The 12,752-nt window shown below is 40.0% G+C and overlaps 1 protein-coding gene across 1 annotated transcript in view; it reads right to left on the bottom strand.

Annotated features, from left to right (window-relative positions):
• Positions 1 to 12,752, bottom strand: part of ASH2L (ASH2 like, histone lysine methyltransferase complex subunit) — a 658,852-nt gene that overhangs the window by 14,414 nt on the left and 631,686 nt on the right. Inside the window, exon 13 of the mRNA XM_044082241.1 lies at positions 8,087 to 8,185. Within this exon, the coding sequence (XP_043938176.1) occupies positions 8,087 to 8,185 (99 nt within the window). The remainder of the gene's footprint in view (positions 1 to 8,086; positions 8,186 to 12,752) is intronic.

Here is a 12,752-nt window from a genome sequence, read left to right as displayed (position 1 = left end):
TAAAGCTATGGGCTGCAAGATTATAGTGCTTCTGCATAAAACGTAGCTATGGTTAAAAAGAAAAAGCAGAATTGTCATTGTTTTTACCATTTTTGCAAGTATTATTGTTGGAAGTAACAATAAGTTAATGTTGGATTACTTGCTTTGGAAATACATGTATAACATTTCAATTTCATTTTTAGACACAAGATGGTGGTAATGGGCCAGAGTTTTATATGTGAATAGACAGTTTTAAAATGTTTTAGACAGTATTGAATAAATATATTTAAGTAATGAAAGATGTTAGAGAATGTTTTATGTATGTATTTATTTATATATTGGGATATGATAGGTTAAGAAAATTATTTTGAAAGGCTTTACATGGAGGGATATTTATTAAGTATAATTAACTATATTAAGAAAATCCACCAATAGGTTAACTGCACTAATTAAGCAAAGGGTATTTAAGAAATGTAATAGGTATGCATTTCCACTTCATATGAGGAAATCTCTAAGAGACAAAAACGCATTTGTGGTGTTAACAGAGTTTATGGTTTTATTCCTATAAGGAGGATTCTGAGGTGTGTTCTAATAAACTTTGTTTGTGTGAATACAGTCGAGTCGTGGCTTGTTGAGATTGCTCTATTTTTCTTCTTCTTGGTGGATTTTTTAGAGCAATTTTGTTCCCGTGTGTTTTGGGTAGTTCCTGTGGTATCTAGGAATGGGGAAGACTAGCAAATGGTTTAAATTTTGCAACTCCTTGCCCTATTGTTTGAGAGATTTAAGGAGCTCTGCTGAAGCAGTGCCAAAAACATCCTTATCAGGTGGTGCATCCAGTAATTTGACTTGTACATCCATGGGTAGGGGCTGGAGTCGTCACCCAGGAGTACCTTCTCAGAACAGAACCTGATGCTACAGATTTGGATGATGTCTCTACAGCATCATAATTGCACTTGGTGTGCCTGGTCACCTGAGAAGTGGTAGAGAGCAAGGCAGAAAGCTGGGACTTAGCAGGAAAATCTGGCACATCTGGCATTAATGCAGAAGCCTTGGACAGGGTTATCTAGAACAAACCAAGCCATGTGGGTTTGACAATTAATAGCTCTAATTGCTAGTGTGGAAGAAGTATACATTGTAGGGAATAGAGAAGTGGAAGGCAGATGTATGGATGATTTGTCTGCTGACACAGCAATGACTACTGGGTCTGCAGGAGGGTTCTTGAACAAGAACTGTGCATCCTGGAGGACCATGTAAAGCCCATCAGGACGTTTAAAAGCAGGGGGTTGAGAATCTGGGGCCTGAAAGGCATCATGAAAAGCTGGAAGCAGAGGAGGAACTGCATTGTGGGGAAGGCTGGGGAAGGCTGGTCCATTGGCAGGAGTTCAAAATACCTCTTTTTAGTCTCAAAAACATCCAAGACCTGCCATTTAAAATGCTTTCTCACAAGTGTAATGGTGTCCACAAAGGAGAATTCTTCCCCAGGAGAATCAGGACTAATAGTGTCCTCCTCCTCAGGAGTAGCAAAGTCCATGGGAGACTCAATTTGGGACCAGTGAGGTAGGGATTCATCAGAAAAAAGAGAGTTCTTCCTCTGACTCCTCCAAGGTCTGGACAGGCGATAGGGCTGGTTGGGGCACCTGAGACTGAAGGGCCTGGAAGGCTCTGAACAAGTTCTGGGAAAAGGCTTCCCATTCAGGTGCTGGTTCTGTAGCTCTGTGTTTTTCTTTGTTTCCTCTCAAGAGGAATAGTAGGAGTAGTCGGTTTTGGAACCAACACCGGGATGGATGGTAAGGCGGTAGTAGGCTTCTCCCAACGCCACGAGCTGTGGTTCCATCTCGCCATCAGGGCCTGATTGCTGATCAACCTCAGTGGACATACTCTGGGTTTCAGGTGAACCGGCTTCCACCACGGTTCCGGTACCAGCGGAGAAACAGACATCCAATGGGAACCTGGTTGAACATCTCCTTCAAGAGTCTCACCGGACTCCTGAGGTGCAGCATGGGTTTCGGCCCTAACTTTTTTGGCCTTCTTCCAAGACGGCTCCTTGGAGGTACCTAACCTACACCCTCCATACCCAATGCCAAACGTCGGAGTCTTTGGTTTTCTAAGTATAATTTTAAAGCAGCTACACAAAGTTTTAGGTACAAAGGACTGGCAGATGTCGCAAGACTTATAGTCGTGGCCTTTACTCTAAACAAAACAAACACTGATCATGCATGTCCTTATGTGGCATTTGTCTTCCACAAGCATACTTTCCCTTCCTAGCTAACATGTACGTCTGCAAAGCAAGAAGGAATATAATCAAATAACCCAAAAGGGTACTTAACTGTAGTGGGCAGCCAAAGTCAAACGAACAAATGGATTCCTGGAGCTGGCGATCAGAGGTCCGTAGATCAGTGCGGCAGAAAAGTTCTGGGTTGGGTACGTGCAGACGTCACTTTGATAGCTGACGTCGGTTTATGGCTCTGATATGCAACATCGCATGTACCTATTATTCTAAGACTTTGGTATAGTGACCAGATGTCTGGTGCCTCTCTGCTGTTATGAATACTGCAACATGAGAATAGAAGGAAACACACATTTATATATATATATATATATATATATATATATATATATATATATATATATATAAAATATAAACACACACACATACACAGTTGCAGTCTGTAAGAAAAAATGCTCTTACAGGCATCTTTTTCAGTCTGATGGCTGTTTTGTGTGACTCTGTGGCACAGCAGACATTTGGTAATTTGCCATTACTCCATTGTTGTGCAATCTCATAGCTGGTGCACACAATTAGCAAGGGGCGTGAAGATTGCAACATGGCAATTTTTTTTCTGTTTCATTCTTTTTAGATTTGATCTAAAAATATCACACTCTTTAAATGAGCTACTTTAAGTGTTGGCTTAATGATAGCAGAATTAAAAAAAAATATATATATATATATATATATATATATATATATATATATATATATATATATATATATATATATATATGTTGTGTCTTTCGGCTTTTCCCGGTTAGGGGTCGCCACAGCGGAACTCCGGTCCACTAATGATTGGCAGTAGATTTTTACGTGCCGAGTTACCAGCTCTGACGCACAACCTTCAACGAAAGTATGCCCATTATATATATATATATATATATATATATATATATATATATATATATATATATATATATATATATATATATATATATATATATATAAAATAGGGGGCATTCTGACAGTACCTTGGGCCATAAGCTTGGAAGAGGAATGTCTAACTGGCAAACAGAACAAAACTACGCGAGAAGAAAAGCAAAAAACAATGACACATGTATTCTAGCATGTTCCCAGCACTGTAAACAAATGATGCAAGTGGAAGTAATGTTTGGACAAGATTCAATGGAAAGAAGGGAAGATGTATATTTTCACATTATTTGAATTTGCTTATTTTTGTCTTATTGTATCACCTCACTGTCATTTTGAGCATTGAGATGACTCCTATAAATATTGTAACCATTTAGTTGAAAATATTGTTTTGTAACTTTGTTTTGTAACTACCTTGTAGTGTGCATTGAAGCTTTTCTCCCCGGGCCTCCACTGAAAATGGGCTCTGCTCAGCCCAGTGGACCTTCCCGGTAAACAAATGTGAATAAATAAATAAAAATAATAAATAGATGGGCTAGAAATACCCTTCCTTACTGTTTCCCATACAATTAACCTGTCCAGATGAACCTCAGGGTACTGAAATTTGCCCATGAGACACCTACCTTTCATAAAGGTGGTCCCTCTACTGGTCCTGGGAATTACAGACATATAAGTCTCATAACTATTACTTGGAAAGCTTTGGAATGTATTATAGATGTATAAATAATGATACAGGTGACCTCATGACCTGGGATATACATCAGTTTGACTTTGTGAAAGGCAGTTTTTGCCTGCTCATCCTGGCAGAGTTCTTTGAAAGAGTTAATGTGGCCATAGACAAGAGGCATACAAAGTCCACTCTGCTTATCTACATCTGGCTAAGGCCTTTGACACTATCCCCCATGCTGGGATTATTGACAAACATTCCCAACCCAACATTAAGCCACACACAGCTTGCTGGATTGGCAAAAGGCTGTCTGGCAAAACCCATACCATTAAGGTTGAGGGTATTTGCTCTAGACAGGAAAATGTCACTAGTTGTGTCCCACAAAGCTCTGTCCTGGGTCATCTCCTCTTTGGTATATACTTCTGTGATATAGCTGACATCAAGGGATTTTGATATGCCTGCTGCCGACTGAAAACTTGGGGTGATTATCACACCCCAGTCCCATACTCAAAGTCTCCAACAAGGGCTGGGCCAAACAAATGTTTGGTGTATTAATCGGGGGCTTTCCTTATCACCAAGAAATGCAGCATAGTTTTAGTAAATCACTACAGCTAACTGTATAGATAATGGTCTGCTTAAATTTGATACCTTACGCTTAAATTTGACACAGTCATCAGAGACTTGGGTAAATATGTTGATAATCAACTCTCATTGGACCACCATGACTCTGTGTTGGTTAGAAAAGCCTTCGGACCTTCCACAGCTCATCGTTTCTGGCATCTCCTCAAGGTCCAACGAAGATATAGTCCCACTTTATTCATCCCTTATTAGGTTCATCGTTTGACATAATGCACCCTTCGGCACCTCACCAGGCACCTAAACCAGTATGAGACACCTCAACATTTCCTCACCAAAAGATCTCAGAAGAGTACAGTTGTGTACACTTATCATAAATGGTAGATGTTCAAATGTATTCACAGTTGCAGTCATAACTGATGGGATTTCTTATCGTGGAAGCCCTTGGCCAGCCCGACTACCAGAGAATGTTCTCCTCCTCCTGAAGTTGGTGGATGCCCTGATCATCTGGGTATAAAGGGAGTTAGCTGGTGCCATAACCTTAGTACTTTCTTGCCCCCAACAGATACCTAAGGTCAAGGGATTAAGCTAAAAAAAACTCCAATGTATGTATAGAGGAAGAGGAGTTAATAACTTGGAACTAGAGAGGGGAATAACCACCCCCTTCCCATGGGGCAAAAGGGGAAGAATACTGTAATAGTGAATACACTTGAACATCTACATTTATGGTAAGTGTACACAACTGTACTATGTTCTTTATGTTTCACTGTTGCAGTCATAATGGATGGGACGACTCCCAAAGTTGAAAAGAGGATGGACAGAAAGTTTATGGAGAGGAAAGGATGTCCTGTAAGATGACAGTGGCAAATCTTGCTCTGGACTTGGAGAAAGTTGGAAGGTGATAATGTCTGGCAAAGATATGCACAAAGGAAGCTTCCAAAATGTCCTTAGTGGCCACCCCTTTTATAAAGGCAGTACATGTAGCAGTAGTGCTTGTGGAATGTGGCCTCACAGGGTCTGGACGCTTCTTTCAACGATGGCTGAATAGACATAGTGGGAGATCCATTTGGAGATTGTTTAGAAACTGGTCTCCCCTCAGTGCTACAGGCAAACACCACAAAAGTTGGTCAGTCTTTGACATTCTTTGTTCTGTCCAAATAGTAATGCAATTGCCTATGCACATCCAAAGTATGGATTATTCTTTCCCCCTTGTTTTCAGGGTTAGTAAAGAAGGTAGACAAGTAGATGGTCTGGTTTAAAGAGATCTCTGAAACCACTTTAGGCATAAAGAGATGCTCTCTCTGGGTGGAAAGTGATTAAAGGTCCCACACACATAAGAGCGTGAAGCTTTGAAACCCTTCCAGCTGAAATAATGGCTAGCAGGAAGGCTGTCTTCCAGGTTGGGAATTTAATGTCTGAGGAGGAAGCTGGCTTGAAAGTTGTGGCAGGGTAGGGCTTCTTTAGAATGAAACTGATCCCAAGGTGGAACAGGGGATTTTACTCAGGGGTCTCATAAGAATAACTCCTCTCAGGAACTGGTTCATGAGAGGATGGGAGAAGACAGGGGGATGAGTAGGCAGATAAGCAGAAATTGCTGAAGCGCGAATTTTAATAGAGGAATAAAAAAGTCCTTTGACAAAAAAAAAGGACTGATAAGTATGAAAGGATCAGAGGTATCTCAGCTCGCACAGGATTATGTCCCTTTTGTCTGCACCATATGCTAAATCTCTTCCATTTGGTGGAGTAAGATTTTCCTGTGCTAGGTCTCCTGGCTTTTTTCAGAATATCCAGGACCTGTTTGTTGAGGAGTACACCCCCCCCCTCCAGAGGGAAAGATATCATCCATGTTTGTCAATTTGAGGAGTGTTCAGGTTGGGGTGTATGATGGTGCCCTTGTTCTGTGTTAATAGGTCCACTTGCTGGGGCAGCAACCATGGTTCCTTCTTGCTTAGGCTGAGCATTAGAGGATATCAATGCTACCTTGACCAATCTGGGGCTATTAGAATGACCTTTGGTCCTTCTTCCCTTATCTTCAGCAGTACCTTGGGGAACAAGACTACCGGGGGGAAAGCAGAGAGGAACAGACCTGTCCAAGGGAAGAAGGCATCTGTCGTGCAGGCTGACCTTGTTTTGGTACTTGATCAAAGTTGCTGTGGCCACAATGCAGAGTGCTAACTACTATATGGTCATGGCGAGCTACTGAGGCTGTTCCTTTTTACGCCTAGGGAGATCACCCTCAGCTTGACTGACAGACGAGACAGTAAGCAAAGATCCTGGCGACTCAAAGTGCTTAACTAATATATCAGTCTTACACTTGGTTGTTCTACTGTTAAAGCATGTTATGTTCTGAGCCCAAACAAGTTGCACAAAAGGAGTGAAAGTCCCGGTATGACATCTGTTTGCAACACAGAAACAGTTATTAACTTTCTCTAACACTAGTCATAGTCAAGAAATGTATCAGAAGCTCCCCAAAGGGGTACTTGGCTTTAGACATCTTCTTCCTCTGGTGTGGGCTGACTGATGGACTGACTAACGCTCTGCTTTGGGCTCCGATGGCAAGAAATAATGGGGTTATGGTACCGGCTGACTCACTTTATACCCAGACATCTTGACTTCGGCAGGAGGGCATCCACCTACTTTCAGGAGAAGGAGAAAATTCTCTGATAGTCGGGCCAGCCAAGGGCTTCCACGGCAGGAAATCCCATCAATTATGACTGCAATAGTGAAACATGAAGAATATCCTTATTACTCTGACAGATTAAAAGCGGTCTCAATACTCAATATGAAACAGACTCCTGAGAGGTGTTCTCCACTTAGCTTTTCATGCAGTGAATTACCCAGCTCCTTCACCTAACTAAAACAAGTGGGAAAGTGAACACCCATTCCATAGACCTAAGCCTACATTGTCACATCAACGCGACTATACCGAGTGACAGACACTTAAACCATATACATCCCATTTTTGGAATAAGCTGCCCTTATGAAATCGGATACTTCCCTAACAACCTTTAAAACTAGTATGGATGAGTGGTAGCAAAGTTTCACTAGGAATATGTAGAGAATGTTTGCTTAATAGGGGATACTACTAGTTTTTCACCAGTACTGGATGATGTGGCTAAGCTTCTTAATGGTCTCTTCTGTCTGTAAGTTTACTTAAGAACCTATGAACCTATAAATCTATAAGTATATTCATGACTGCCATTACACTTATTACCAAAAATGATCGTGCAGCACAAAAAAAATAATAATAGAAATCACATGAGGATTCCCACTGAGGTCATCTTCCCTCAGTTTACACAACAGTAGACTCCCTGCCTCAATGCCACCTTACTTACAAAAAAAATAAGGTAATTACAACTTGGACTAAAGAAATGACTCTTATCTGTAAATGAAAAACTTTCTGGCCATTCAGATGGGTGACTGGCTTAACTGCAATAGTACGCTTCACTTATTCCTGTATATCAATTTGCATCCACCCTAATACAATGGTAACCAAGGTCCCTCTTAGTCACTAATGCTTTAGGTATTATTAACAGTGGCCTCTACCTTCGCACTATGACTGAAAAACAAAAACTGCTCTTTTAGAATTTTATCCTTTCTAATGCATAACTGCCTTTTGCATATTTGTAAATATCACATACTATCCATATCCTGATTCTGAATACAGGCTAAACATTCTGCATCTATCATTAACAACATTCATGCAACAATGAAATTTCACTTACAGTACAGCTTTTGTAGAGTGAAATGGCAGGGAAATAAACACCTTCAAATATATCATGAAAAGCTAAGCCTTGGTTGGCACCATTCTTGTAAAACATCATCTGGAAAGAAAACATGGCAAATACGCTTAAGTTTCACATAACATACAGCTAAAACATTAATAAAATATGCAGCTTTGCAAACTCATAATGCCAGCTGCAAAAATGCACATTTTGGTCTCACAGAGTGACAAAGCAAAAGCCATGAACCGGAGATAAACAGTACATTTAATGCAATAAACTTAAAAACCAACAGACTTAAGTGTGTATCTTTATGTAAGTATACATGTGTGTGTGTGTGTACAGATGTTATACATATTACACTCTATATCTATAAACAATCTACTTCACATGACTGAAATCTCATTTGACTGAGACTATAATACTGAATTTTCAAAATGCTGAAAACGTATTTGACTGAATCTCATTATACTGAATTGTAAGCCACAGACATGATGTGGGTTTCCCTTCTCCTGTGACTTGCTTGCGAAAAAAGAATTACTATAATATAGTGCTGATTGTCAGAATACTGAGTCATGTAGAAAGTAGTGTTGTAGTGTTTCTAAATGTGGGTATGTCTGTTTACATTTTTATGGGAAGTATCTAAAATAATTATGCTGGATGTTTTGTGCGTTCCCAGCAGTAGAGGCAGAGTGTAGACTACTGTAAGTTAAGTAAAAGGTATATGCCCTTTTCCCCACTGTACTGCAATCCTGGAGTTGGTATATACAAGTTGGGGGGTCGGGGGCACAACCCCACCTAGTTTGGTTTTATATCGTCCAGTTTCTGTTAATATACGCAAGTAGTTTTAAGTTCTGGAAAGAGTTCATCATTGGTGTTGTAAGTGTGCATGTCTATGGTTTACAAGTTAGTATTTTGAAATTTAGCACTGAAGGTTTCAGTATAATGAGTTTCAGTCAAGTGAGTTTTCAGTATTTTGAAAATTTTCAGTCATGTGAAGTAGACCCTTATAAACACATCTGTGTGTGTAGAGCTCTCTGTCAACAAAATGGATGGAAAGAAAGACTGATCAACCTTCAAGGTGAAACAAGAAAACAAGATTATATTAAATGAACCAGTATCTTCCTAGCAGAACACACCAATCTGTAAGCAAAATGTGTTCTAACAGTTATTACAGTTTAGATTCTAAGGCGGATATTAAAGAAAGAGCATCAAGGCCTCTTTATACAAGTTCTCTAATCCGAATACAAAGTCCATGGAGGGGTTTTCAGTGTGACACACAAAAATAAAACTTTTCTTGACAAAATCAAGCCACATTACTGGTTTTTTGAAACTGCAAATATTACAGAAGGTGCTTCTAGAGAACACAGAACAAAATGGCATGCATGCTGAACAAATTTCTGCTAGTATATCTTTTCAGCATTCTTATAATGCAACCATACATTAAGAATACAGAAGGATAACTAAAGTTCTTCTCAGGTCATTCAACAAGATTTATTTGGGGATGAAGGATTTCAACCAATTGGAAGTCTGTAATAAATTTAAAACTGTACCACAACTGTGTGAAATGATGTAACAGGACAGTAAGACATCAAGTTAAATCAATTTCCGTTAATATTATCACTTGCCTATAAAATGTTGTGTAGTACCCTAATTTGTTAGTAAACACATACCTAGTACTGTGTATACCACCATGAAACAAAAATGAAAATATTACAGAATTATGATCAAGCCTCCAATCAAAACCAGCTTATGTTCTTGAGACATGACTCTCAAATTCACCCCAAAAAAGAAGCTTGAGAGATGAATCCTGATATCCATGTCAAGTGTAGACAAACAAGAAGGCTTTTGATTGGAGAGACCCAATAATCTTGCTATATGAATACGTTATTAAACAGATGGCTGCTTCTGCCCGAGTTGGTGGCAGCTCAAGTAGATGTAAATGCTCCCATGGCACTTAATGAAAAGAGTAGGGGAAGTTCCTACGTGTCCTGGCCAAATTTATGTTAGTCAGTATGAATATCACTGCAACTCTCCCCTGAAAAGAAGCCACTAGCCTAGCTGGACTAACACCCAGTCAACAAAGTGTAAATAAATAAGTGAATAAAAAAAAATCTTTGTACTGCATGTTTTATGTGCTGTAATATACAAAAGTAAGAGAAAAAAAAGTGTAGGAGCACTACGTGTTTTATAGCTTTGAAAGTTGTAACATTTACCACTATCCCAGAGAGACCACCACAGAGGGCCATCACAGAATAGCAGCAGAAAGTGCAAAACAGTTTTAAAACAAGTGAAACACTTCATGCAATAGAAGCATGAGGTGTACCACATGTTTTAAGGTTCTTTTTTCTTCCCCCTCTTCTACGGTGGCCTCTGACTGCTGTTACTGATCTAGCGTGGGAATAGAGCTCATCAGTGGTGACAAGTGCTAACAAGACTGTTTTTTTCCCCTGATTTTTGGAGCTTAATTGCACAGCTCAATGCACTACAAATATATTCTTCCTGTGTCAGCTAATTTAAGAGATCACACTCCTCAGCAGGTCCCTGCTTAGATTCATCCTTTGCACCTATTACATTATGGCAAATTTCTGGAAGACCACCCTGTGCTTGGGATTATATATGCACCAGCTGCAATGCCTACAGTGACACCACATTGTGGGCAAGAAAAAGTACTTTTGGCATTTGAGCTTCCCAAGTCTGCTCCTAGGGCAAGCAGGGTCTTAAAAATCAAAAGGCAACAATGAAGATTTAACAGAAATTAATAACCAAGTATTTCAAAAGTATATACCGGCTCAACTCAAGGGGAAATCCAACATATGAGGCTGAATAAACTGGTCACCAACCCAAAAAGCGGTGGGGGAAGGATATGTACCTAACAAATCATGGAGTCCTCTTGCAGATCAGCTGATCTAGTTCCATAACTGCACTTCTGGATTCCAAAAAACTTCATGATGAGGTCCTGAGCCCTAGTATGGAATGACATGATTATCACCCTCAGCCTTGACTGGCTGGGCCTATAAGGCTGTGGAGGAGATCCTAATGGGGAAACCCTGACTGTGAGTTTCCCCTGATCTGGGTGACTCAAGACACTGTTACCTAGGATCAGGCCAAAACACCTCTGGCTTCAGTCAGCTGAAAACTGGTCAGCACTGGCCTGCTGTGATACAACTTCTGTGACAGGAGCCTAAGATGCGCTTTTTCTGGTACTCCTACTGAGAGAGAAAAGACTGTATTGGGCTTGAGTCCTCTTTAACTAAGACAAGGTCAGCACGTGTAGAGACTGAAAGCAATTTTTGTTAATGGACTTGCCTTCAGAAGGGTTACGCACAGATCTATCCTTAAAGCCTGTAAGCTTAGGTACTTGTGGCAATATTCTGGCATATGCCAGGTGCTGGTTCTCTCTTGACCAGTGCTATCCTTCTGGTCATGAAGTAGGCTAATACCATCCCCTCAAGCATTTTTTTCAGAACATAACCACATTCAGTTTAATTTATGTTAACTGGGTAAGTGAATTGGTCCTTAGATCCGTTTCAGCCATGACCCAGACCACAAGGGTAGAGATAAATATATATGGGCAGTTTAGAGTAGCCAATTAAATACTTCATTTTTCAAAATGGAAAGGAAATAGCACCTGGACAAAACAAAATGCCAACAAGGTGAGAACAAACAATTGCCAAAAGTCAAGAATGAATCATGGACCCTTGAGATAATGAGACAGAAATCATCACTGAGCTGCCATGTTGCCCGTAACAAACGCATTACAGAAAACTTTGTCAACCAAGTTACATGTATTATAATCAACAAAAAATGATCAACAGATCCCCTCCCCAAATGCTAACATGCAGCAACTCTATCCTGCTACATTTAACGTGCTGGCTGGCTTGACTCCTTCTGTACAGATGTAATACATTTCTAGCCTAACATTAAGAACTGATACTGTTCTGCTTTACTCTAATAAAAATTGCTTAGTAAATACAGTATCGGGTTTTTGTATTATTGAAAACTTAACTTCAATTTCTTTCAAAAAAAAATAGTAACAATGGGAAAACCCAAGATGCATCCCCCAAGAACGTATCTTATACTGGGGCAATGGCAACATCACTTGGACTGAGGAGGGAAGCAAACAAGAAAAAGCTTATGCAGGGTCACTAAAGTATAGAAGCTCAAATTTCCAATGACAAATAAGCCATTGAGAAGACCACACTATCCAAACAAGCTAACAAAAGTTCCTTTCTCCCCATCTCTAGACAAATCCACAGCTTCTTTTCTGACAGATACCAAAAGGCTGCAGGACAATATCCACCTGGTTCTATCCAGCCACACAGCAGGTTTAATCAAAGGCTCTAATGAACTTCTCCATAGCACAAAATTTGCTAAATGCTGCATCAACATTGTTTGCACTGATCAGTCCCAATTTTGTTGGAAACAAAGTGCCTTAACTGCAGACATTTATAAAAATCTTTGGTAGACAGACCACAATGTGTTACGAAGTCCTGGAATGCATGGGGACCATCATTACTAAACTGAAACATCTTGTTAGCCCCAACTTGACCCACTGTACCCAATTACTGATCTTACTCCAAATACATCCTAGAAGCAGAAATGTTTTAAAGAAATGTAACACAGCCCTATATTTGCTATGTTTACTGCTATACTATGCACTACAGTG

This window comes from Protopterus annectens, chromosome 9.part0, assembly GCF_019279795.1.
Source record: "Protopterus annectens isolate FY-2018-M chromosome 9.part0, PAN1.0, whole genome shotgun sequence".
NCBI classification, from domain to species: Eukaryota; Metazoa; Chordata; order Ceratodontiformes; family Protopteridae; genus Protopterus; species Protopterus annectens.
This window is presented reverse-complemented; position numbering and strand designations above follow the sequence as displayed.